The sequence below is a fragment of the Dermacentor andersoni genome, chromosome 11, assembly GCF_023375885.2.
Source record: "Dermacentor andersoni chromosome 11, qqDerAnde1_hic_scaffold, whole genome shotgun sequence".
Lineage (NCBI taxonomy): Eukaryota > Metazoa > Arthropoda > Arachnida > Ixodida > Ixodidae > Dermacentor > Dermacentor andersoni.
This window is the reverse complement of record NC_092824.1, coordinates 65,546,954-65,570,927: the sequence shown is the minus strand read 5'-3', so window position 1 is coordinate 65,570,927 and position 23,974 is coordinate 65,546,954. Positions and strand designations below refer to the sequence as shown.

General features: G+C 49.3%; 1 protein-coding gene across 1 annotated transcript; it reads left to right on the top strand.

The window, feature by feature from the left end:
* Window positions 1–521: 521 nt before the first annotated feature.
* LOC129381399 (retinal-specific phospholipid-transporting ATPase ABCA4-like) lies at window positions 522–23,587 on the top strand. Its single transcript, XM_055064224.2, has 8 exons — window positions 522–616; window positions 3,348–3,624; window positions 6,457–6,627; window positions 7,374–7,570; window positions 8,764–9,060; window positions 10,339–10,464; window positions 13,452–13,709; window positions 23,387–23,587. Exons 2-8 carry the CDS (start codon window positions 3,410–3,412, stop codon window positions 23,500–23,502), a joined length of 1,380 nt encoding a protein of 459 aa, XP_054920199.2. The 5' UTR covers window positions 522–616; window positions 3,348–3,409; the 3' UTR covers window positions 23,503–23,587.
* Window positions 23,588–23,974: the final 387 nt, after the last annotated feature.

Sequence of the window (23,974 nt, the reverse complement as noted above, 5' to 3'; positions counted from 1 at the left end):
GTGACGTCATGCATCTTGACGGCGCCTCAGGCGCGTTTGATTTTTCTCCTGTAAAGACAGACTGCATCGGCTACTAAACGAGTAAAGGGCTTAGATTAACATGTTTGAAACATTCTGCTTAAAAACAAGAAAATGGTTTGAAATCCGTGACATCACTCCGACGCACCCACGCTGGGGCTCCTGCACGAAATTCAAGAAATGAATTTTTGGCCCTAATTTGCTCTTCTAATAATCAACCCGTTATACCATGAAATTTAACGTAGAATTTCAAAAGAATGCTTAAACCAGTGTATCTCTTCATGCGTCCCTTTAAAGGAACCCCTAGCTGCTAATGAAGCCAATACATTAACCGAAACACTCTCGCACTGTGCAGGCAAAAAACGGCAGGCAGTACGCATTAGGTGCACATCTAACCATCAAAATACATAGTCTTAGTGCCTTTGTGACACAATTTAGTCGTAATTGGTCGTAATAAGAGATGACCGCATTCTATGCGCAACTTCCCGTCCTTCCAGGTTAGTGACTGGCGCGGGCGAAAAGAAGATTGGCGGCGGCGACTCCCGAGTTCAGACCACTGCTGCGACGGCAGGCGCTGACGCGGCTAAAGAAAAACAAGGTGCGGCGCCAGCGATAAACCGTCGCATAAGTTCTCAAACTTCTGTTCATTTCCTAACTTACGCGTATAGTTAATGTCTGTTGATTTCCTAACTTATGCGTATAGATAATGCAACGTGGGTGGGCTTAATTAGCGTCCCGAAGCTGCGCACCGGACTACGAAGGATGCTTCCACAGCGGAGAGCGCCACGCGGATCGATTTTCACAAACCTGGTGTTTCACAGCGAAGCCTTCTCTGTCCCTTCCTGCAACTTGGAGGTATACGATAGTAGCCGTTACCGACAGCGCATGCGCTCAGTATCGGACCGCACATCCTGTATCCCTTCCGCACCCTGTCAACTCTCGTGAATACCTAATCGGCCGCGGTCGGCTGGGTCGTTCGACCAAAGGTTGGGCGTTACACGTTTTCTTAGCTCACCTACACGATCTAAGTGCGAGGAAATTGTCAGCGTGGGTTCTTTCGGTAGTAGCAAGAACAGTTGCGCTTCGCAGATGAGTGGGAAATTGTAACGTTCAACTACTGACCAAACGCTGACCATTGACGTCGTCACACTTACGTATATATATATATATATATATATATATATATATATAAGGACGGCAAAATCCTAGGGGTGTGCGAATATCGAATACTAGCCTATTTTTTATGGAATATCCAGTCGAATATGAAAAGATCGGAATAGCGAATCGAGTATAGAATATCAGAAAATATTTTTCCGAAATTCCATGCTTACAAATTTTGGGCAAAACAATATACTGCTGTACGTGCTCGGGAGTCTCCTATAGCATGCATAAAAAGAATGTATCGAGCTATCAATAACATAGGCACCTAGAGATCAAGATATATACAGTACGGTCTACTCTTATTCAAGGGAACGCCAAATTATATGCCAATGCTGACTACAGCTCAATTCTAGTATAATGAACATCTGGAAAAAAATGTTTATCAATAGAATCTCTGTTGAATAAAATTTTTTCCCCTCTGAAATGAATGAATTAGTGACGTTCTGTAGTACTGAATACCAATGAGGTTATCAGTTACATGGTGGACCTGTGTTTTGCGGCAATCTTTTATTTATCGTACAGAGAGCTCTTCTTTCCAGTTTTTAAAGTACAGGAGGGCTAAACCATCTTTACGGCAGTTGGGCTATAGCAAGGCCAATCCGCGCGACAAACGAAATAACCGCGCATCACGTGACTCAATAGCCACTCCGCGCGTAGCCGGCACCGACGGTAAATAGCAGGCGCCGTTCGCGACCTTTCATTGTCAGGTTCGGCTCCATTTGCCACCTGTCAAATAATCGGAAATCTGGAGGATCGCTTCATGCAAGCTTTCGCGACGCTCGCTGCCCCCCTTTCCCCTTGTCCCTCGCCCTCGTACATCCGCCGTCTTTCGCTTTCGTCTGAGAAGCGGTTTGTCGGCTTTCCCGATTGTCGCGCGGCTGCTGCGAGTATGGACCTGCGTCAACTCGGCGCCAAACCGTAACTTTGGCGCCTGATGATGAAGCAGCGCCGATTAGGCCTAATGGCCGAGGTAGTGCGGCCGTGAGGAATACTCGCCGCTGGCCGATGTCGTATAACGGGCCACAAGCCATCGAGGAATGCTTGCCACTGATTATTTCGTAAGCGACGTGAAATTCGTCGCCGCGTATCAAACACGATTTGCGTGCCTGACGGCGGCTGATAGGCCCGATCTTCGCACAGAACTAGTATTCCGATTCGAGTATTCACACACCCTTGCGAAATTTACTTTCTCTCAGTTGTGAAAAATCGAGACAGCGGCGGAACGTGAAGAAACGACCCGAAGCCAAGGACGCGTCACAATCTCTAAATAAAAAGAATTAAGAAAAACTGCACATTGTACATATAATTTGCCTTGTTTCACTGCACCGTACTCCAAAACTAAGAAAGCTTCACTTACATGCATGGACACACATCGGGGATGTGTTGGGCCTAATTATTTATTGGGATGGACCATATACGGAGGCTCGAACCACATTCCCGTCGCCGTCGTGCTGTCCTGCAGTCGAAGTATATAGCATGCGCGTTTCGCGCACGGAGGGTTGTCTCCGGAGACGCGGAGTGCGTTTAGCTGCGAAGGCTTTTAGCTGCAAAAGCGTCTAGCTGCATGAAGCCATGAGAATGGTCAATAGGAGGTAAGTGGTTAACATCTGTGCGTAAGGAAGGTTCAATTCTTCGAGCGACGCGTCTGTAAAAGTAGCATCTCGCACGGTTGGAACACGTTTAAATTTCGTTGCATGCCGCTATGTGACTACATCGTACGCAGGGATCCGGCGCCTAATTGTACGCGTGCGTCTGACCTTTATACGCGTAAGCGTAGACAAGGAAATTCCCAGGTCCCCTTAGCTATTGCCTAAGAGGTGCGAAGGCGAAAGCCTTGTGAAGCCTACTGTAGTCCACCTTCATCCACGTTTTCCCTCCTTAATGCATCCTAATGCACCTTAATACACGCTAATCCGCCGTAATACTCGTCCGTCCACCTTCGGTTCCTTAATCCACCTTAATACACCCAAATCAGATCACCCATCAGTCATTAGCTAACTTGGCTAATTAATCACCTCTTATACACGGCTAGACATGCTTTCGTTCGCTGCTGGCTTTCTTTGGGTCACGTGATATTTTATGTACCTCACAACGCGAGCTTGAAACATCTGAGGCTTTCGCCTTAAAGAAACCTGGTACAGAAGGGCCGCGCTTCTGCCGCACTGCAGAGCTGGACGCCGTGCGGCAGTGGTGCACCGCGCGGTCGGCCAAGGCCGGCGTGTTCTCGGTGATGTGGGCCCTGCTTTGCAAGCGAGGCATTCTGTGGGTGCGCGTCTGGTGGACCAAGCCGCTGTCGGTGGGCATCCCCGTGCTGTGCCTGCTGCTGCTGGCGCTGTGCGAGAGGCACTTCCTGCCGGAGATCGTCAAGGACGACAACGACTTCCCGTACGAGCCGGAGAGCGTCTTCGACGTCTCCTACGGCTTCATAGAGAAGGACAACGCCAGGTACGATCGCGTGAGCTGCGTCGGCGGATGTCGTCGAGCATTGCCGAGCGTGACGCAATCGCGGCGTCGAGGGAGAACCGTAATGAGGGCGCTGTTTTCTCTCCTCTTTTAAAGCCCCTTAAACTTTGTAAAGTAGCGACACTCTCCTCCTCCGCCTTCTCTCCTCTTCGTTTCTCCTCTCTTTCACGCTCCTTCCTCGACCGTGGCGCCGCCTACACTGCTCGAGCATAGCAACGGCGCCAACGTGCCCTCCTCGCCACTACGTAGACGCTTGTCGAGCAAAAATGGCGCTGATGCACGGCGCGAGGGCCCACGTGATGCTAGTAGGCCAATAGCGACGCGGCGTCGCCCTCGGCTAGAGCGCGCGAGGAGGAGGCGGCATTCTTCAAAGCGTGGCACTACTTTACGAAGTTTAAGGGGCTTTATCCTCTTACTTTTAGGGTTTGGCTTGAGTGCGTAAGACAGCGCGTTGAATCTGTACCAGCTAACGAAAACCTTGTTGTTTTATCCGGGGCGTGAAAGTGGGGTGAAAGGGCGTGTTTCAAACAAACAACAAACACACACACAAACAAATAGAGAACAATGTATAGTAAAAGTCTTCTATTCGTTCTTGCCTGTATAAAAAGAAAAAAAAACGGACCAGGTGCTTTATTTAGACTACGCGGAATTTTTTTATACTGCCTGCGGCAAATAGCACAATTCTAATCCTTGAACTGGACTTGAACTGGATTACTCCAACAGGTGGGTGCGACTTGCACAATAGAATGAAATGCACCATTAAATAATTTACAAAATTTTACTGCTTAGGTTTTCCTAATTTTTTTACGGCACGTATTGCAATTTACGAAATGTAGCCAGTGAGATTCCGGTGTATATCCATTTGGAACGAATTTCTGACGATGGTGTGGGTTTCGACATAAGCGCCATAAAAGTTGCGGTGCATTTGAAGCACAAGGTCAACTGGAACGCCAATGTATCTCGTCGCGCAATTTGGGGATGAGTATCTGCTGTCGTTGAATTAAGGTAACTTAAGTGGGAAAATAGCCATCAAGAAAAAGCTCAGGCAAGGAGACACAATCTCTTCAATGCTAATCACTGCATACTTACAAGTATTCAAGCTATTAGACTGGGAAGGAATTAGGAGTGAGGATCAACGGCGAATTTGTCAACGACCATCAGTTTGCAAATGGCATTGTCCCGTTCAGCAACACTGGGGAGGAATTGCAACAAATGATCGAGAACCTTAACCGAGAAAGTGTAAAGGTAGGGTTGAAGATTATTATGCAGAATACAAAAATAATGTTCAATAGCCTGGCTAGGGAACATGAATTAATGATCGCCAGTCAGCCTCTACAGTCTGTGAAGGAGTACGTTTATCTAGGCCAATTACTCACAGGGGATCTTGATCATAAGACGGAAATTTGCAGAATAGTAAAGATGGGTTGGAGTGCATACGACAGGCATTACGAAATCATGACAGGGAGCTTACCCCTGTCGTTGAAAAGAAAAGTGCACAGTCATTGCATTCTACCGGGGCTAACATATGTGGCAGAAACGTGAAGGTTAACAAAGAAGCTCGAGAACAAGTTAAGAATCGTGCGAGGAGCGATGGAAGGAAAAATGCCACAGAAGAAGGACACAGAAAAAGAGCGGTGTGAATCAGAGCAAACGGGTTTGGTAGCCGGTGGAGGGAGAGGAAGCGCAGTCGAGGGCGCCAGAAAATTAGGCGGGGTGATGAAATTAGGAAATTTTCAGTCGCAAGTTGAAATCGGATTGCGCAAGACAGCGGCAATTGGAGATCGCTGGGAGAGGCCTTCGTCCTGTGGTGGACATACAAATAGGTTGACGAGTATCTGCTGTCGTATTGCTCACGGGGTTACCAGCATACACGTGCTACACCTCCATACGAGATGACGAAGTTGGAATGCTGAATGGAACCAACAGCGCAGGTCCTGTCGCCAGGCGGCTGCGCTAAATGTACAGACAGCTGTATTCACAATGAGTGACTACGTTCCTCTCAACTGCTTGCGTGTACCAGGCATCGGCATAAAATTATCTAAAAAGGTGTTACCTTTATTTGCCTCTTATCCTCCACTTGCCGGGTGCTGGCTGCCGCAGTCTTGCTGATCATGCAAATCAAACCACGGGGTGTGCGAACACCCTTGGCGAATTCCGTCGAATAGGTGTGTGTCACATGGTGGGTGCCGGGATAGACAAATAGAACAAGAGACAGGAAGTGAAGAAGCAAGCGACAAAGGCAGCTCGGTGTAGAGTCGGTGGTAAAGCCAACTATAGGACCAGAGCGTGTACTGAGTGAGAAGGGTTGAGCTGTAGAGAAGTGAAGAAGTCAGGTGAAGATGGTTCAGTAAAAAAAACGTAACACCGGGAAATTTTGCTCGAGTCAGAGAGTCCTTCTCATTCAGAAGGACGGCTCGTAGATTGCCTGGGGGCGCATGCGCAACACGTACACCCCGTTTTCTGGAGATGCAAGCTAGTGCTTCGCTGGGGCCTGTATGCAAACCTAGGGGATAGCAGACCGCCTTGATTTCCGGCACGCCACTACGTACTCCCCCGTTTACTGTCCCCGCCCACCAAAGATGATCGTCACACGGAGATTCAAGTACCCAGTGCGCCTGTTTATCTAAATATGTTCAATATGTCAAAAGTAGTTTCGGATATCTTTGTTGAGACATCCAGATGCATTATTGCTCTACATGGCGTCGCAAGGTGTCTCTTGTTAGTGTCCTCGTATAACGACCACGGCACCACGGTGTGCACCTGTGCTCGCCGAGTGCCTTACGACGTTCCTTCGGTCCTGCTTTCTATGTGCAGCAAGCACTTCGCCGAGAACGTGCTACTGCCACTGCTGTCCGAACGCTCCGTGCGCGTCTTCTCACCGGGGAGCAGCTTCGTGGAGCGCGAGCTGCTCTTCTGGGCCCAGCAGAGCATCTACTCCTACCTGTTCGAGTACCAGTACGGAGCCAGCATCTTCGGTGACAAGAGGTGCGACGCAGCCTACCGAAATCAATCAATCAATCAATCAATCAATCAATCAATCAATCAATCAATCAATCAATCAATCAATCAATCAATCAATCAATCAATCAATCTCTTTAACACAAAGTAAATGAGTGAGAAATAGAAGCCTTTGTTTAATTAGGCAATTCGACGGGCCTACACCCCATAAGACGAGCAGCAGTTACATACAGTAACTTGCCGGGAATAAAAAGGCAGTGGATGAAGAACGTTTAAACAAGATAGTGCAGATTCGGCAGGCACAGTAATGGAGAGTGACAAATCCCAATATTACTGGTGCTCACTACTAATGAAAGGGCTACCGATACAGTGGGTATCACAGGAGATCAGCTACCGAGGTGAAGAAGGCCACGCAACACGAGTACAAACAAAGGTTGTAGGGACACCGCAATGGCGGACGCACACGAGCAACATGATAGTTCTCTTACATTTCGCGGAGGCAGCAAATGGTCGTCATCCGATTCTCATTCGAACAAACAAACAAACAAACAAACAAACAAACAAACAAACAAACAAACAAACAAACAAACAAACAAACAAACAAACAAACAAACAAACAAACAAACAAACAAACAAACAAACAAACAAGCAAGCAAGCAAGCAAGCAAGCAAGCAAGCAAACAAACAAACAAGCAAGCAAAGAATACCTAAAATATATTCACACGCGCAAGCAGGCGTTTTCTGTAATGCACAAACGTCTCTCTCTCGTCCAGGGCTTTCGTCTGGTTCAACGGCCAGTGCCCGCACAGCGCCCTGCTCTCCCTGAACCTGTTCCACACAGCGCTGCTAAGGAACTTGACGGGAAGCAAGAACTCGCGCATCACGCTCGTCAATTCGCCCTCGGTCACCAAGGACATCGAAGCGAGGACGGAGTTCGAGGCCAACTACGGGCAGCTCGAGCACTATAGCGGTGAGACGCGCACGCACGGTTGCACACGCTGGCAATCTCGCATCCGCGCGACACTCGACGGAGAATTGAAAGAGAGAGAGCGAGAGAGATAACATTTATTTTTAATAAGGTGGGATGACTTCCTCCTAGGGTGGGAACCCTTAGTTCAGGGCTCCATTGGCTTGCGCCACTCCGCGTGCCCGCCGGATCAGCCATCGCTGCTCTTGCGGGTCTAAGCTGGTCAGCGCAGTCTCCCGGGAGGAAAGTGAAGGTGAAGGAATAGGGGAATAAACCGGAGGGCGCGGGCACTCCCAGGTGCAATGATATACTGTAGGCTTTGCTCCACAGTAGGGACAGTATGAGGGATATTGTGTGGGGTGGAAGAGGTGAAGAAAAAGAGGCATCTTCTCGGTTAAGGGCATTATGTGGTGGGGGGAAGTGTCTCCTGCTATCTCAGTAATGTTGTAGAGTTTTAGTGTAGTGCTGTGATTGTGTCGGTGCGTCGTCTGGGTTGGACAGCTCTTTCAATGGCGTCCGGTTAGCGAGCTCTCGGGCTACCGCATTAGCGCGTTCATTACCATGGAGAGAGGAGTGTCTAGATGTCCAGACGATACGCACCCTGTGTAACGCTGTGGGGTGTAATGATGTAAGGATGCGGTGTGTGTTATCACCATCCCTTGTGCCAAAGTCGTGCAGGCGGTCTGTGAATCAGCGACCACTGTGATATAGGTCCATCCGGTGCCGGTATGGTTCAAGCATGTACAATGGCAAGGGCGATAGCAGCCTCTTCCTTCCTCGATAGCAAGGAGGTCGCATACCTACAGCCGGAAACATTGTTATATCCAAAATTTCGTCAAGTTGAAGATGATGTGTATTAGTGGGTAAAAAAAGATGTTCTGAAACCTTGAAAAAAAAATGCGGTGGTCCAAATGGCGGTCATAACAAACACAAAGAAAGTAGATTAAATGGCGAGTTAAAATAAATTCATACTTGCTTTACTGACGGCACATTCATTCATACTACTGACGGCACAGAAGCAGGGCGGAGGAAGCCATGGTTTCGTATTCGTGTGCCTTCGCTGAAGCAACGTGCGGTGCACTACCGAAAGCGTCATCTCGTTTCTATAGAGCAAACTGCTCCGCGAAAAGGGTCAATAGGTCCCGTGAAACGTGCTGCACGGTTAGGCTTAGCCGCCCACGCGGCTTCCTCTGCAGATCTCGCGCGCCTGGGCCACGAGTCGGAGCTGTTCGCGACGCGCAACCTGATCACGCGGGTCCTCTGCTCCTTCTTCGTGTCCCTGGCGATGGGCTTCTACGCGGCCACCCACGTGTTCACGCCTATGGTCGAGTGGTGCAGTGGCCTCAAGCACTTGCAGCTCATGACCGGCATGTCGGGCTGCCTCTACTGGATGGGCCACTTTATCTTCGACGTGCTCGTGGCGTTCTGCAACAGCGCTACGCTGACCTTCATCATCTTCGTCAGCCACATGGAGATGAGCGTCTCTTATCACCGTACGCCTTGCGCACGCACTGCTATGTAGACGCGCAGCACCCGCGAAAAATGAACTAAGGTCTGCGAGTTTTACACGCCAAAACCACGATTAGATTATGAGGCAGCCCACCGGAAAGGGGGGGGGGGGTGGACTCCGGATTAATTTTTGACCACCAGTGGATCATTTAACTGTGCCCCCTATGCACGGGACACAGGCATTTTTTTGTTTGCATTTCGCCACGCGGCGCATTCCGCCTTCCTATCGGCTAAGACGTCTTGCAGCTTCCACAGTGCTGCAAATAACTTGTGACATAAAGTCATGGGTCATGGGTCACTCCCGGCGAGCGCTAATGGCGGCGTTTATCCTTTGTTTATCAGTTTCGGTATCAAAAGAGGCTATTTTCGGGACGACCCCGCTCATATTTCAGACGTCGAAATTTTGCTGGAGGTTCCTTTATATTTACGCTATACTAAACTAGGTTTTTTTCGCGGTCCAAGATTTCGTTACAGTTGACATTTAAGGGAGCCCGCCTCTAATAAAGTTAGGTTGTCTGGCGAGAGTTGTAGGCTTCAAGAAATGTGGCATTTCAGGCCACCTGTAAGTTTGCCATGCCAGAAAAATAATAAAAACCTGCAGCAAATTCTCATTGTGGGGCAAGAAGACGTGAGCGGTAATGCACATTTCTCTCCCCCCCCCCCCTCTTCGTTCCCCGACCAGACTATGTAAAAGATCACCGCCCAAGCACTCCGTACAGATGGTTAACCAGCGAAGCTGAAACGTGCGGGCCCCGTGTTTATCACTGGGTTAATCCCGACGGTTCATTATACGACCGCTTGGTAGGCTGGGTACGCCTCGGTACGCAGTTGGCGCTTGCGCTCAGCTGCACGAGCCTGTACTTGTGCCCGGGCTGCAACATCAGCACGGTGTAGACGAGCTCGTTCCCGGTTATGCTCGCGGCGTTGCTGATCGAAAGCTGCCTGCTCCTCAGGATTACGTATGACGCGCGGCCCACCCGCTTTGGAGCCGGAGAGAAATTGCTGCGCGCGCGCTCGGCTGCGACGGAGAGCAACGACGTCACTACTGGCACAGCCAATCGCGCGCCTCTCTTTCTTTTTTTTTTTTCGCGCATGCGCATGGAGTTGCGCCCAACGAGTTTTCCGCGTACAGGCGACAGACGGGCGAACGAATCGGCTAGTGATATACATCTTTGCTGCAAAAAAAAAAAAGAGATAGAAAACGCGACATGTGACTGAACAATTCTACGCGTGGTTCCGCTGACGGGTTTGTCCTGCTGCAGTGGCCATCCTGGTTCTATTCATGGCGAACGCGTTCTCCAGCCTCCCGCTGGCCTACCTGTTCTGCGGGCTGTTCCGAAACACCACGTGGGCTTTCTCCTTCTTTGCATTGGGGCTGTTTCTCGCAGGTGAGTGCAACTGTGAAGAAGGCCCCGACGTAGCTGAGACGCGCCTCTGCGGATAGGCAACAAAAACGTGACGTCACAAGAATGTACGTGGTGGCGCTGCCGTCACCTTCGGTGCGCAGCAAACCAGGTGTCCCCTCTCCCTAGGTCTCATTTTCTCCATTTAAATATAGGGAGAGAGTGTAGCTTAAGCTGACATTTTCAGCTTCCATTACCCCCCCCCCCCTCGATTGCATTAGTGGACGAGTGGCCTGGTTGAGGGTAATTAGCGAAGTTTGAACACGTACCATAGACACATTATTTCAAAGTTGTATAAACTCTACCACACGCGTTTACGTCAAAGAACGACACTTAGCAAGTACGAAAGTTGAGAAACACTTGTTAAACATTTGAATGTCACACCAAAGTTTCATACAAAGTCCGGGCATGGTGTTATCGACGTTATCATGACGTCATGACATAGAACAAAGCTTGCTTACTTCGCGTAGCAGTGTGCTAGCATGAGGCTGTTGCTCATAAAGACCGAAGTAGAGCGTTGCGCACGTGTGTGGCAGCGGTAACATTGGACGACTTTAGAAAAGTCAGCGCCACCTGTGGCGCCAAAGGCATTATGGGACCCTTGAGGGTAAGTTTTTGTTTTGGAGGCCATATGTGCTGGCGTACCGAGATACCATTGCCGGCGCGGTACTATCTCTTGCCATCGAAATGATCAGACACCCGCGTGCTCTGATTGGTCTCTGTGGGTGACATAGCTACAGGCGCGCGGGCGTGGCTACGCGAGCTAGCCCCAGCTCGCGCTGTCTGAACACAGTGGTCGTATGCACGGCAATGCGTAGAGTCTGCAGGTGACGCTACTTTGCTTTAACGCGATAGCGTTAAGGGACGAGGGTGGCGATATGGGCTTGTTGGTCGGTCATCATTGAAATGTATCTGTATAGCGCAGCAAAACAAGGAAACAAGAAGAAACGAAGAGAAGCGCTATGGGGAACCAGCGTTAATAGGCACGTGTCGAACCAAATCCGGCGTCGGGGTCCGGCGTCGGCCGTCCTTTCGCGCAAAGTTATTCCGGACCACGCATACAACAACCGCCCTTCTATCTCTAAAGTTGCTCATGCTTTGTCTTTCATTCTTTACAAAGTTATTCCTCGGAATTTCGAGAATGACAGCCCGTAAGCAAATGTCATGAAAAGAAACACCGACAGCGCATACCTTTTATGCTAGATCTTCTGAGACAGGGATATTAAAAGTGCGAAACAATAACAGGAGATCAGCCCACGCAAAAGGCCGCGTTTCCACCAGAAAGGTCGCTTTCGTGCATAGCGTTCGCCGCCAGCGTTTCCCGGCAAACACAAGCTGCCGTTGCCGGGTAGCCTGAAAAGCACTCGGGTATTGTTTGAATGCTATCGCGTTCCACTCTTAAAGGCGAAGCTTAAGCGTCCTCCAAATTTTTCACGGGCACTTCGGCTACGATTGCCGACGCAACCACCGTTCTGTGTGAAACGCCTCAGAAGTTATGTGCTCGCGAAACACGTGAAAGACTTGAAAACATTATCAGACGGGTACTGCAATCGATCGGGGTGGTTGTGAAATAGTGTGCTCTCGCGTGCTCGTACAGATACCTCGTATCATACCAGCATACACCAAGGTGCATTTCTCAGTATAAGCTTAGAAGAAAGTGCATGTGGCAGGAAATGTTTACATGCAATCCGTCCGTGGCATCCGGCAACTCGGCAAAACATGTCGAAAGACACACACTGTTCGAAATAACATCTTCGGCATTTCAACCGGCACGAGCCGCATTCCAGTGAATAACACACACGGCTAACGGCTCCATAAGCAACCGTTGACGCACCCGATAACTTTAAACGCGATTGCTGTCGCAATGTCTCCGCGCATACAGATTGCCGTAATGAAACCAAGTATAGCAGCGCAATACCTACCCCGGTGTTCTGCACGCGTGCGACTGTCTCTTGGGCAGTGTGTCGTGGCTGTATGTTTCATGCGTTTAGGAAGAACAAGTCACGACTCACGCACTTCGCTCGCTGCATATACCGGACAGGCGATGAACGGATTCCAGAGTAGGTGTCGGTGTCACCGTAGGAGTAGGAGTAGGTGTCACGGAGTAGGTGTCGGTGCACCGAGTAGGTGCACCGACAGCGCGGAGATGTGAAGGCTGCGGAACCCGCACGACATCTTGTGGCCACTGGGACGCGCTTATCTTTCCAACCTGTTGTGCTACGGCTAGCGAAGACAGTAGAAGAAAGACTTGACTCCAGTTAGATGAAGCACATCCCACGGGGGTGGCCGCAAGCAAGTAGACGCCGAGGCGCCCTCCCTCAAGATTCCCATAAAGCCCTACCGACGGCCGCACGAGGGCACGCGCCACTTTCTAAAGTTAATTTAAAGCCGTCCGTAGCGGGAATCGAGCGAGCTAATGCATCATGACGTCATGACGCGTCCAATCCACGCGCTACCGAAACTTATTATTTGAAACAACTTAGTTAACTTTAATAGAAGTTACAAAATTAGTCAGGGTGCTCCGATGCTTGCTATCCTGTCTTATACAGTTAAAACGGCTAACACCTTCATGTAACGCAAACAAACGACATGCAGAGAATATCATACTGGTACTCCTATAATTAGCTGCTGCTTACAATACTGCTTCTTACACGACGCTGAGTAATCTGCCTTATAGAACCTGCCTTATGGAAGTCTGTATTCTATAATCTATGCTCAGTAATCTGTAATCTGTAGTCTAGCTTATAATCCGCTTTACGGCAACCTCCAGAGGATTTTGTAGCAATTGAAAATATAGTGCTCCGGCAATGTCCTCGATGACCGTTCCTGTTCTTTCTCTTAGCAGTCCTCAAGCTCTTGAGAATACTACACCGCGTTCATTCCCTATGGCGCTCCCCGTTTTGTTCCTTTCTCGGGCACTTCTGCGGTTCTTCGTCGCTCACTCGGACACTGCGCTGCGCCGCTGCGCGCAGGCATGGTGGGCTCGCTGGGCGTGGAGATCCTCAGCATGCTCACGCAGGAGAACCCAACGGCCACCTCGTCGACGGCGCTGTTCATCTGGGGCTTCGTGTGCCGCTGGTTCCCCACGTACGCGCTCGTGCGGGGCATCATCAAGGTCATCCTGCTCTTCAGGCTCAACGCAATCTGCCTCACGGGAGGGGAACTGCTCGACGACGCCTGCCGCGACACCCAGTACTCGTTGGACGAGAGGACGTCCCGCTGCTGCGACGGTGAGGCGGCTTTGGCGAACCGCCTCGCGGGCCCCGCATTCTCAAACCACCCTCGACCCGGAAGCACCTCCCTCGTTCCGCCGGGTTTAGAACCCCTTAAACTCAGCAAAGTAGCGCCACGCTTTGAAGGATGCCGCCGCCTCCTCGCGCGCTCTGGCCGACGCCGCGTCGCTATTGGCCTAATAGTATCACGTGGGCCCTCGCGCCGTGCTTCAGCGCCATTTTCGCTCGAGAAGCGTCTACGGAGTGGGGAGGAGCGCATGTTGGCGCCGTTGCTACGCTCGACCGGTGTAGGCGGCGCCATGGTCGAGGAGGGAGCGTGAAAGAGAGGATAAACGAGGAGGAGTGAAGGGGGAGGAGGAGAGTGTCGCTACTTCACGAAGGGGCTTTAACGGGGTTGAGCACACGGCACCACCCCTCGGGCGAAGAAGACGCTAAGCTTCTCAAGAACTGCCGCAGAGTGTCAATGAAGCGCAGCGACTACTTCTGTCGAGGGACGGCGCTGCCACCCACTTTCTTAAGTCAAGACAGGAGGGCTAGCTGAGTCGAGGACGTTCTAGAATATGGGAGCTCAGAACGGGCGCAGAGAGGTCCCAGATCCCATATGGAGAATCTTGGCATCAGTTTTTCAGCGTTGACTGAACGCGATACGTTTACAAACACAGTGGAACTATGTCGATATGGTTTTTTAGAGAACCAACGGAGAAACGAACGCATTAGCCGAACAAAACGAAACATCCGTTACCGCTTGCGTCACACACTGCACACAAGGCGCGCGAAACCTATTCTCACAGAAAGCTGTATCCGAAGTTGAATAGAAAGCCAACAAGCACGCTAAATTCCACTTCACTTTATTTCCAACACAAAGTTGGGGATTAAAATTATAGAAACTTGAAAACCCCCGCAGAAACGCGGCGGCAAATGCTGCCGCCGCCGAAGGACGATGCCTCGTCAATGGTGCACCGTCGCTGCTCTTCGACGTAACGACCGGGAAGGCAAAAGAGTAAAGAACGGTAATACACACGGTTCCATGGTAACTAAACGAGACCGGTGCTTCGGCACATAATGGCCGTGAAAACGCAATAAACCGGAATGCACCAGTGATTTCTACTGCGCCAATTTCGACCGCCATGAAAAAGCTATTCTCACGGACTACCTATTGTCAGCACTTTCACTTGGACATTTCGTCAAATGCCTAAGTCAGTACGTGTCACCCTTATATATATATATATATATATATATATATATATATATATATATATATATATATATATATATTATAAGGGTGACACGTACTATATATATATATATATATATATATATATATATATATATATATATATATATATATAAAGAAATCAACACGATGCTCTATTCATGGTCGGTATAGATGACTCACAGATACCTTCATGCGCATGCTTCTTACATGCTGCCACGTGCCTTTCTGGCATTGCAGCTCTGATCCTCGAGGGACGATCGTTATCACGTTCTTTAAGTGCTCCCACAAACTTACCGCAATATTAGCTTCGTACTTTCGATGGGCCCATCGCATCAGGCCATGTAAGTCGACCGGATGTAACGGTTGGTACGCGGGAATCGGTGATAAGCGATGCTTTTTTTATGTTTAAGAAAATGTCAAAACAAATATGCGGACGTATAACGCTATACTGGTGCAAATGCATCACAGTTTCTTATGCGATTTTAACGCAATCACCATAATGTAATGCAACGACTCAAATGTTTCGGTGTATAGGGGCAGCTTGCGTACATATGTTCGTGTCGCGTTGGTATACCAACGCGACACGAACGAACATATATGTTTTAGATACCAGACACGTGTGTCGTGTTTTTTCATTTTGAACATTATAGCCCGCGACTTGCAAGACGCAGTGCATGCTATGCATCGTCAGTAATGATAAAGCGTTTGTAATTGGCGATGCGATCGTGCTTCTTAAAGCGTAGCGAAGGAGTTCTTTCTCCTCTCGACGCTTCTCTCAAGCTTCGATCGCCTGTACGCTAAGTGCACGAATTGATGTCATTTCGTTCATTTCACCTCCTTTTTTCCCACACCCGACTGCTTCTTTTGCCGACTTGTTCACTTCGATGTAGCCGACTCTTTCAATTTTCAGTAGCCGACTTATTTCTTCTCTTCTTGCCTCGTGTTCTGCTTCACCATTCGGGCTACGCAACCCAGTGACACGTACTCATGCAATGGCCCAATTAAAGCATGTACCCAGCGCTCCATGTTGTCATCTACTCGGAAAGATTGTAGCAACCAGCAGCGACCACCTGCAAAGTGATTGGAGCAAGAGGCATAGGAAGCTACCCTGTAAAATAACAACGACAAAAAGTATTGTTCTGACTCGGGAACGGAAGTAGGGAACGGAAACGCTCGGAGAGAAGCATGGGCGAAGACGCGGAGCTTTCTTAGCCTGTACCCCCCCCCCCCCCCCTCCGCCCGCACACCCACTTTCCTGTTGATGGCTTGCGGCCGCTGTATGGCCGAGTGTATAAGAACCTGGGGTTACCTGAACATTCCTGGCGAATTCCACAGAATAGGTGTACGTACCCCACTGGGCGTGTCCCAGAATAGGCAAGAAGCGAAGTCGGCAACAAAAGCAGCCGAGTGTGGAGATTGAAGGGAACGAACTGGGACCAGACGGCGGCGCATTTAGCGAAGAGCGTTGAGCCACGTAAAAGTGAAGGAGGGAAGTGCAGACATCTTCGCTGAAACATCAAAGAAAGCTCCGCTTATCACCGATTCGTAATGCGCAAGATCAGCCAATTATTTCTTTTTCCTTTAATTGTGGCATTTACTGCGGCGCCTGCCACGTTCGCTGACGATGACCGTCACGGCATTCTGTACGTACACGATGCGCTCCTTCGCGATGCGTTCAAGATGTCTGAGGAAGCGTGGAAAGCTTGGGCGAGTTGGCAGAGGTTCATTTTTGATGGTGTTCACAGCGCAAACGTATCTGCCTATCCCTTATTTCCTTAGATATGCGCGTGCTGTGAAAACCATCGAAATGGTACGAGGTGGCACGAAGACAGCTCGCACGTTGTTTACCGGACGCTATTAATTTTTGCCTCGACGTAAGAAAATTAGGTGGTGCGATGAAATTGGTAAACTGGCAGGCGCAAGTTGGAATTAGCTAGCGCAAGACATTGGAGGAGCCTTCGTCCTGCAGTGGACATAAACATAGGCCGATGTCGATGATCATCATTGTAATGATGATTATGATGATTATTATGATGATGATGATGATTTTCGCAGCGCGCCAGGGTAACAGCACGGTGCAGCTTCTTTACCCGCTGGAGCCGTTCTACGAGACTGGCTTTTACGAGGCTGTGAGCATGATGGTCGAGGGGATGCTCTACTTGGCAGCGCTCTCGCTTGTGGACTCGCCACTGATTTACAGTCTGCGATGGTGAGTCTCAGTGGCAATCTGCTGGTGGACTCGCCACTGATTTACAGTCTACGGTGGTGAGTCTCAGTGGCAATCTGCTGGTGGACTCGCCACTGATTTACAGTCTACGATGGTGAGTCTCAGTGGCAATCTGCTGGTGGACTCGCCACTGATTTACAGTCTACGGTGGTGAGTCTCAGTGGCAATCTGCTTGTGGACTCGCCACTGATTTACAGTCTACGGTGGTGAGTCTCAGTGGCAATCTGCTGGTGGACTCGCCACTGATTTACAGTCTACGATGGTGAGTCTCAGTGGCAATCTGCTGGTGGACTCGCCACTGATTTACAGTCTACGGTGGTGAGTCTCAGTGGCAATCTGCTTGTGGACTCGCCACTGATTTACAGTCTGTGATGGTGAGTCTCGGTGGCAATCTGCTTGTGGACTCGCCACTGATTTACAGTCTGCGATGGTGAGTCTCGATGGCAAACAACGTTCGGTGCAGTCGGGCGCTTTGCACGGCTCTCCAGAGCTCTTCAATCAGACCAGTTCCGAAACTGCGTTTCATGCACCGAGAATACCCTAGTTACCATGGTTACCCTAGTTACCATAGTTACCATAGTTACTCTATTTACCCTATAGTTACCCTATAGTTACCCTACCTTGGTTACCTTCCTGTAGGTGTGAACTCTATCGCCCAGCGTATCGTAATTTATGCTCCGCCCAGTTTTATACCTCAAGATGCTGATCGAAGCACGAAAACCACAACGTAAACCCTCATGTAGTAGCATTTGTGACACACGGGAATGAACTTTAAGATGTGGAAAGCTCAGTAAGCCAGTGACGTTGCTATGTTTGTATTTAGAGGTTAGATGCAGTCGTGTTTCTACACAGTATCAGTTGGAAGAATTCTTCTAGCCTGTCTCCGAGATATCCGACTCCAAATTGGAATTATCATTCGCATGATTACGCATGCAAGAGAGTTAGGATCGGCGCAAAGCTCCTCCCTGATGTGACGCGGCTGTTGTGTGCGGCGTTTAGTTTGACAACGGGGCGGAGGCATTGGCAAAGAACACAACTGTCCTCCTTCCCCTCTCGGCTGGTGAAATAAAAAAAAATCGAACCCGGAACCGCTGTCGGTAACGCGCAACCGCACAGCCTGTAACGATGGCGGCAGCAGCCATGCCGAGATAATGGCGCGAGAGGAGAAGCCGCAGGGCAGCGCGCGTGCGTAATGGGAACTAAGAGAGGCGGGCACGGTCCTTGCTGGGCTGCGCAAATAAAGTGACTGCTGACTTCGAAGTATTGTAAGTTTTAATGAAATGAAGAGCAACAACTGCACGGCCACACCGCACATGTCCATATCGTCAGTGTTCTCAGACTTAAACGTCAGAAGTGCGAAACAATAACAGAAACCTGAAAGGGATGCAATTTTCCTGGCGCGGCTGTGCACTACCTCCGGGATCGGCCCACGCAAGGGGCCGCGTTTCTACCAGAAAGCTCGCCTTCGCGCTTAGCCTTCGCCGCCAGCGTTTCCCGGCAAACGTTACGGTTACATAAGCTGCAGTTGCCGGGAAGCGCGACAAACAGTCAGAGTTATTTGAATACTATCGCGTTCTACTTTTAACAAATTGTTTTGACGTCATCTAGTTTGTCAAGATTTTTGGTAGTGGTAGTATAGCATCTTCATAGACGCAGCTCCCTCCAGCGTCACTGATCACGGGATACAGGATCCGACCTCCCTTACTGCAAAACGACAATGAGGGTATACCCCTGGTGACGTGCTCCTTCGCAATAATAATAATAAAAAAACTGGCTTCGATATAGCTTCTTCTACATGTCTTGCACTCTATTGGAGAAGAGGGGAAGAGTGATTCCCCTGCACTATCATAAGAAGCATGCGGTTAGAATGATAAATGTGGCAGCTTCCCGCGACATGCTAATTGCATGCCCTTTATCCCACCCCACCACCCCAGGATGGCTGGCGTGTCATGTCGTTGGTTGTGATACCACGTGACCGCCGTCTGCACTCTCGGGGGATGGTACTAGTGCCCCTTTTCATGCCCGAAGCAGCGCTTTCTTTGGTGCCCGTTCTGGAAAAGTCGTTTTAAAGGTGCTGTAATAATTTATTTGTGGCACTCTCGACTAATTTAAATTTCGTGCCGTAATTATGGAATCAACAGCGATCCGAAAAAAAAATTATTATCAGTGCTCCTGCAACTCAGCGTGAAGGGCACCATGTTAAGCCGAGAGGTTGGCAGTGTCGTACAGAATTCCTCAGCTCAATTGACTTTCTTGGCTTTAGTACAATCACATCAAGCTGTAGTGGTTTCCTCTGGGTTTGCACCGTCGTGGTACAAAAGCGCCTCCCCGCCCCCCTCCCTCCCCACTGCAGTTTAAGAAAATTTTCTACCAGTAGCTGTTCTTTATCAAGAAAAAGACTGGTTCGGCTTTCTGTTTCATTTTAACTACAACGAAAATTGACCCGCCATCCTGGCCCTGCGAAATTGGATGTCCATCGAAGCTGTTGGAAACCACCACCAAAACTGCTGATGGGGGCATGCAATGCTTCATGGCTTTAGAGTAATGGTAGAAATGCTGTATTGGAGTAATGGTAATTTTGACAGCACGCCACCACCCTTAGCGGTGCTGCGACGACGCTGAAATCAGTTGATGGGCTGATCATTTTATAAAGGAAAGGCTAGGGGCGTCACTCCCCACATCACAAGCTGCCATCGCCGCGGCAGTTTGTGCCACAGCAATCTTTACCGGGAAGCGTATGCGGGGACCGCTACGTGCTTCACATTGCATGTAAGGCGCAGGAGCGCCTAAGCATTAATTATGTGGCGCGGATGCTTCTTTTGAGCTTGTTCTTTATTGAAACGTACGCTGTTCTGCGTGTTGTATGCTTGATTCGAAAAAACGTGTGCACTGTTCGCTTCTCTTTGCCGAGTGCTTGTAGCCTCTTAATGACAGTTTTCTGTTGACGTTACGCCACGAAGAAATCCAGCCAACTCGCGTCATTACGATTATTGCAGGAGCCAAAAGTTATTACGGTACCAAGTGAACGCTATGCTATTCAGCCGCCTAAGCTACTCTGGTTCCTTGCGTGATGTTCATCGGAAGGCTGCTTTAACCTTCCTTCGTAGCGCGGAGTGCAAGCAGCATTGCATAGACACACTCGAATAGCACCGATCTTTTAACTAAGAACATTCGTTGCGACTTTTGCAGTCTATGGAATAACTTGGCCTTAACATATCTTTTCCGGGCTAACGAGCATACCCGCAACCTGCCCTCGAAAATCAACATGTTGCAGAGCATGGTGGCGCGCTCTTTTAGCGTCATTATCTCACACCAAGAATGGGAAGTGCATTAAGCACTGTCGTTGCCAACCATTTGTACGTAATATAAAAGGCGCTTATCGAAGTGTGTGCTAATAAAGACGGTACTTACTAGCCTGTTGAACTACAAAGTGAACGTCTCGTGTAATGTGCTCACTTACATTACATGTCCTTGGCGGCTGAGGCCAAAGTTATTTGAAAAAAGAAATTTAGAGGACGCTTAAGCTTCGCCTTTAAGAGTGGAACGCGATAGCATTCAAAGGTCCCTGACTGCTTCTCACGCTTCCCGGAAACTGCAGCTTATGTAACTGTAACGTTTACCGGGAAATGCTTGCGGCCAAGGCTACGCGCGAAGGCGAGCTTTCTGGTAGAAACGCGGCCTCTCCGTGGGTCGATTCCAGAGATAGTGAGAAGCCGCGCCAAAAACAGTTACGTGATTTTCAGGTTTTCGTTAACGCTTCGCACTCCTAATATCTAAGTCTGAGGAGGTTTAACACGAAAGGCACGCACTGTCGTTGTTTTGTTTCACGACATCCTTCTGTGGGCTGTCGCTCTCGAAATTGCGAGGAATATAACTGCGTCAAGAATGTGACAATACAAGGTATGAGCAACTCTAGTGATATAATAGTGTGGCGATATAACCTGCGTATACCGCATGTCATATAGAAAGGCGTGGTGTATACATATGCATAAATACACACGGCAATTTTCGCTCACGGGGACGCCGGCGCCGGACGCCAACACTGGATTTTCTGCATGCGACACGGGGCGCTTAACGCTGTCGCGTTAAAGAATTAGGCAGGGACACTTAAGACTGCTTACGTGTGGTAATGCGAAAGCATCGTACCATTTGTAGACCTCGGAACGTCGTGAACCCGCTCATTGCACGCATGAACGCACTCGTGAACGCACGCACTTTATGGCAGCTCGCACAACAGTAATCTTAACCGGGAATACGCGGTTAGCGCTATGTGGCTTCGCATTGCATGTAGGCGCTGGAAACAACATCGACATCGGTTGACAGGCTGGCTGTTACGTCACTCCCCACGTCGCAAGCTGCCGTCGCCGTGGCAGCTTGCGCAACAACGATGTTTTTTTTTTTTGAATTATGGAGTTGGACGTGCTCAAAACACTTTCTGATTATGAGGCACGCCGTAGTGGAGGACTCCGGAAATTTCGACCACCTGGGGTTCTTTAACGTGCACCTAAATCTAAGTGCACGGGTGTTTTCGCATTTCGCCCCCGTCGAAATTCGGCCGCCGTGGCCGGGATTCGATCCCGCGACCTCGTGCTCAGCAGCCCAACACCATAGCCATTGAGCAACCACGGCGGGTAACCACGATGTTTTCCGGGAAACGTATATGCGGGAAACGTGCTTCGCATTGCATGTAGGTGCAGAAGCGCCTTATCATCAATTATGTGGTTCGTATGCTTGTTTTGAGATTGTTCGTTATTGAAACGTAAGCTGTTCTGTGTGTTCCATGCGTGATTCCAATGAATGTATGCACTGTTCGCTTCACTTTGCTGAGTGCATGCTTGTATTGTAACCTCTGCCTTACGGGGATATGAGCTACCATTGATTGCACTTAGTGGTATGAGCCATTGGTGATGGTAGCTCCGCTGTAAAGAAAAAAGCCTGAACAGAAGTTTCTTCTTTCCATTGCTTGTCAATCTAGACGGAAGTCCTATGTTGGCTGACTACACAACTCCAGAGGAAGCACTTCCAGAGCAAGATTGTGAAGGTGTTGCTTCTGACAAATAGTTTCATTAGCCAGATTTGATGTCAGGACGGCAATTCTAGGTGGACTAAAAGAAAGGTTATATTAAGCGGTATTAGTACGCCACGCTTCACATGTGACGAAACGTTTAATTTTTCCGTAAGCAGAGTGCTTGGCAAGGCAGAAAAGACGCACAAATGAAATCTGACTCGGGAGGCTTTCATGAAGCCCCCATACACTGGCTCGTCAATGCACAAAGCACTTAAACAGCATTTGCATGGGCCTGCAATAAACTATTTTTAGTAAAATAATGCACTGCGTTCTGAATCCACCAAAGGCTCAGCCTAGCAAAAATACGAGAACTTATCTGGTGCTAAAACTGATCAAATGCACGAAAAAAAATAAATATATTTTTTCGTCACGTGGTGCCACTGACGTCTCGGCAAGAAATTTAGAAAGACATATTTGGTCTTCTTTTCTTTAATTATTCACCAACATATTTTTAAGATATACAATGAAGAAAGCACTTATCATTGTAAACTGGTTTTAAACTGGTCGCTGAAGAGTATCTGCACAATTATGGCTTGTCTTCCATCGTGTCCTGCCATGTAAGGCACCCACACGTTAGAACTCGTTTTTTACCACGGGGAGCCTCAAAATATGTAACTGACCAAGTGGCAAGCACTCTGAAAATATGAAGAGAAAGAACTAAATTTCCGGAAGTGTGCAGACACGAGGACAGCTTTCTTTGCCTTTCAGGGACGGTAGACGACAATTCCGAAAGCAACCGAGAATCTCCGAGCCAAGTAAAAATAAAAAAGAAAGGGTTGCTTACTTACGCCGTCGCACGCCGGCTTTTCAAGGACGCACGATAACCATTGCGGAACTGTCATTAACATCAAATAAACTGTGGCAAAGAAGCTTCAAAGTGGGCTTGGTATAGTTGGCGCAGACGCATCTTTTTTTCTTGCGTTTGCGTTTTGCAGGCAATTCACGCGTTCAGACTCTTATTAAATTCGTGTTCCTTTCTCCTTGTTCGAGATGTTTCCTAACGCATAGCACCAAGATGCGAAGCTGTAACCGACCTCCCTTGTAACATCTTCGCTGTAATAAAGCGACATCGTGCCGCAAACGTTACCGCGACGCCGTTTGCTTTTCCGTTTTTTTTTCTTCAAATACCGCGGTAGCAATTATTGACGCGTGCGCGAATGCAGGTATGTGGCGCGTCGCCTCCACGGTCCCGACGACTCCGACGAGTCGTCCGAGCAGCAGCCGCGCGGACCCCGGCTCGTGGCCGTTTCCATGGACCCCGAAGTCGAGCGCGAGGTGAACCTGGTGAACCAGGTGTGTCGCACCAGGGCGTTCAAGGACGTCGCCATGTCGGTGCGAAACATCCAGAAGGCCGTCGGGTTCGTCGAGCAGGTATATGGGAAGCGCGCCCCTCCTCGCGAGTGCCTCGATGCAGACGTTTCATTTTAACGCGACAGCGTTAAGGAGCTCGTGTCGCAGAAAAGCCGGTGTCGGCGTCAGCGGCGTTGGCCGTGAGCGATAAATCCCAGAAGGCACTTCATAAATAAAAAAAACACCTTGCAAGATGGGCTGGTGGGAATCGAACCAGGGTCTGCGGTGTGTGAGACGGAGACGCTACCACTCAGCCACGAGTTCGTTCCTTCAAAGGGCTACAAAATCGCCTCTAGTGAATGCGGTGTTGCCTTAGAAACGCGCCGTAGAAGGTTATACTGCGGTGTATATCGGTAATTATGACCATGTAACTTACAGAAGTCGCAGTTTCACGAGTAGCG

Coding starts and splice junctions, on each gene's coding strand:
- LOC129381399 (XM_055064224.2), top strand. CDS start 3,410: ATGTGGGCCCTGCTTTGCAAGCGAGGCATTCTGTGGGTGCGCGTCTGG. Junction 10,465..13,451: donor ATTGGGGCTGTTTCTCGCAG/GTGAGTGCAACT, acceptor CGCTGCGCGCAG/GCATGGTGGGCTCGCTGGGC. Junction 13,710..23,386: donor GACGTCCCGCTGCTGCGACG/GTGAGGCGGCTT, acceptor GCGCGAATGCAG/GTATGTGGCGCGTCGCCTCC.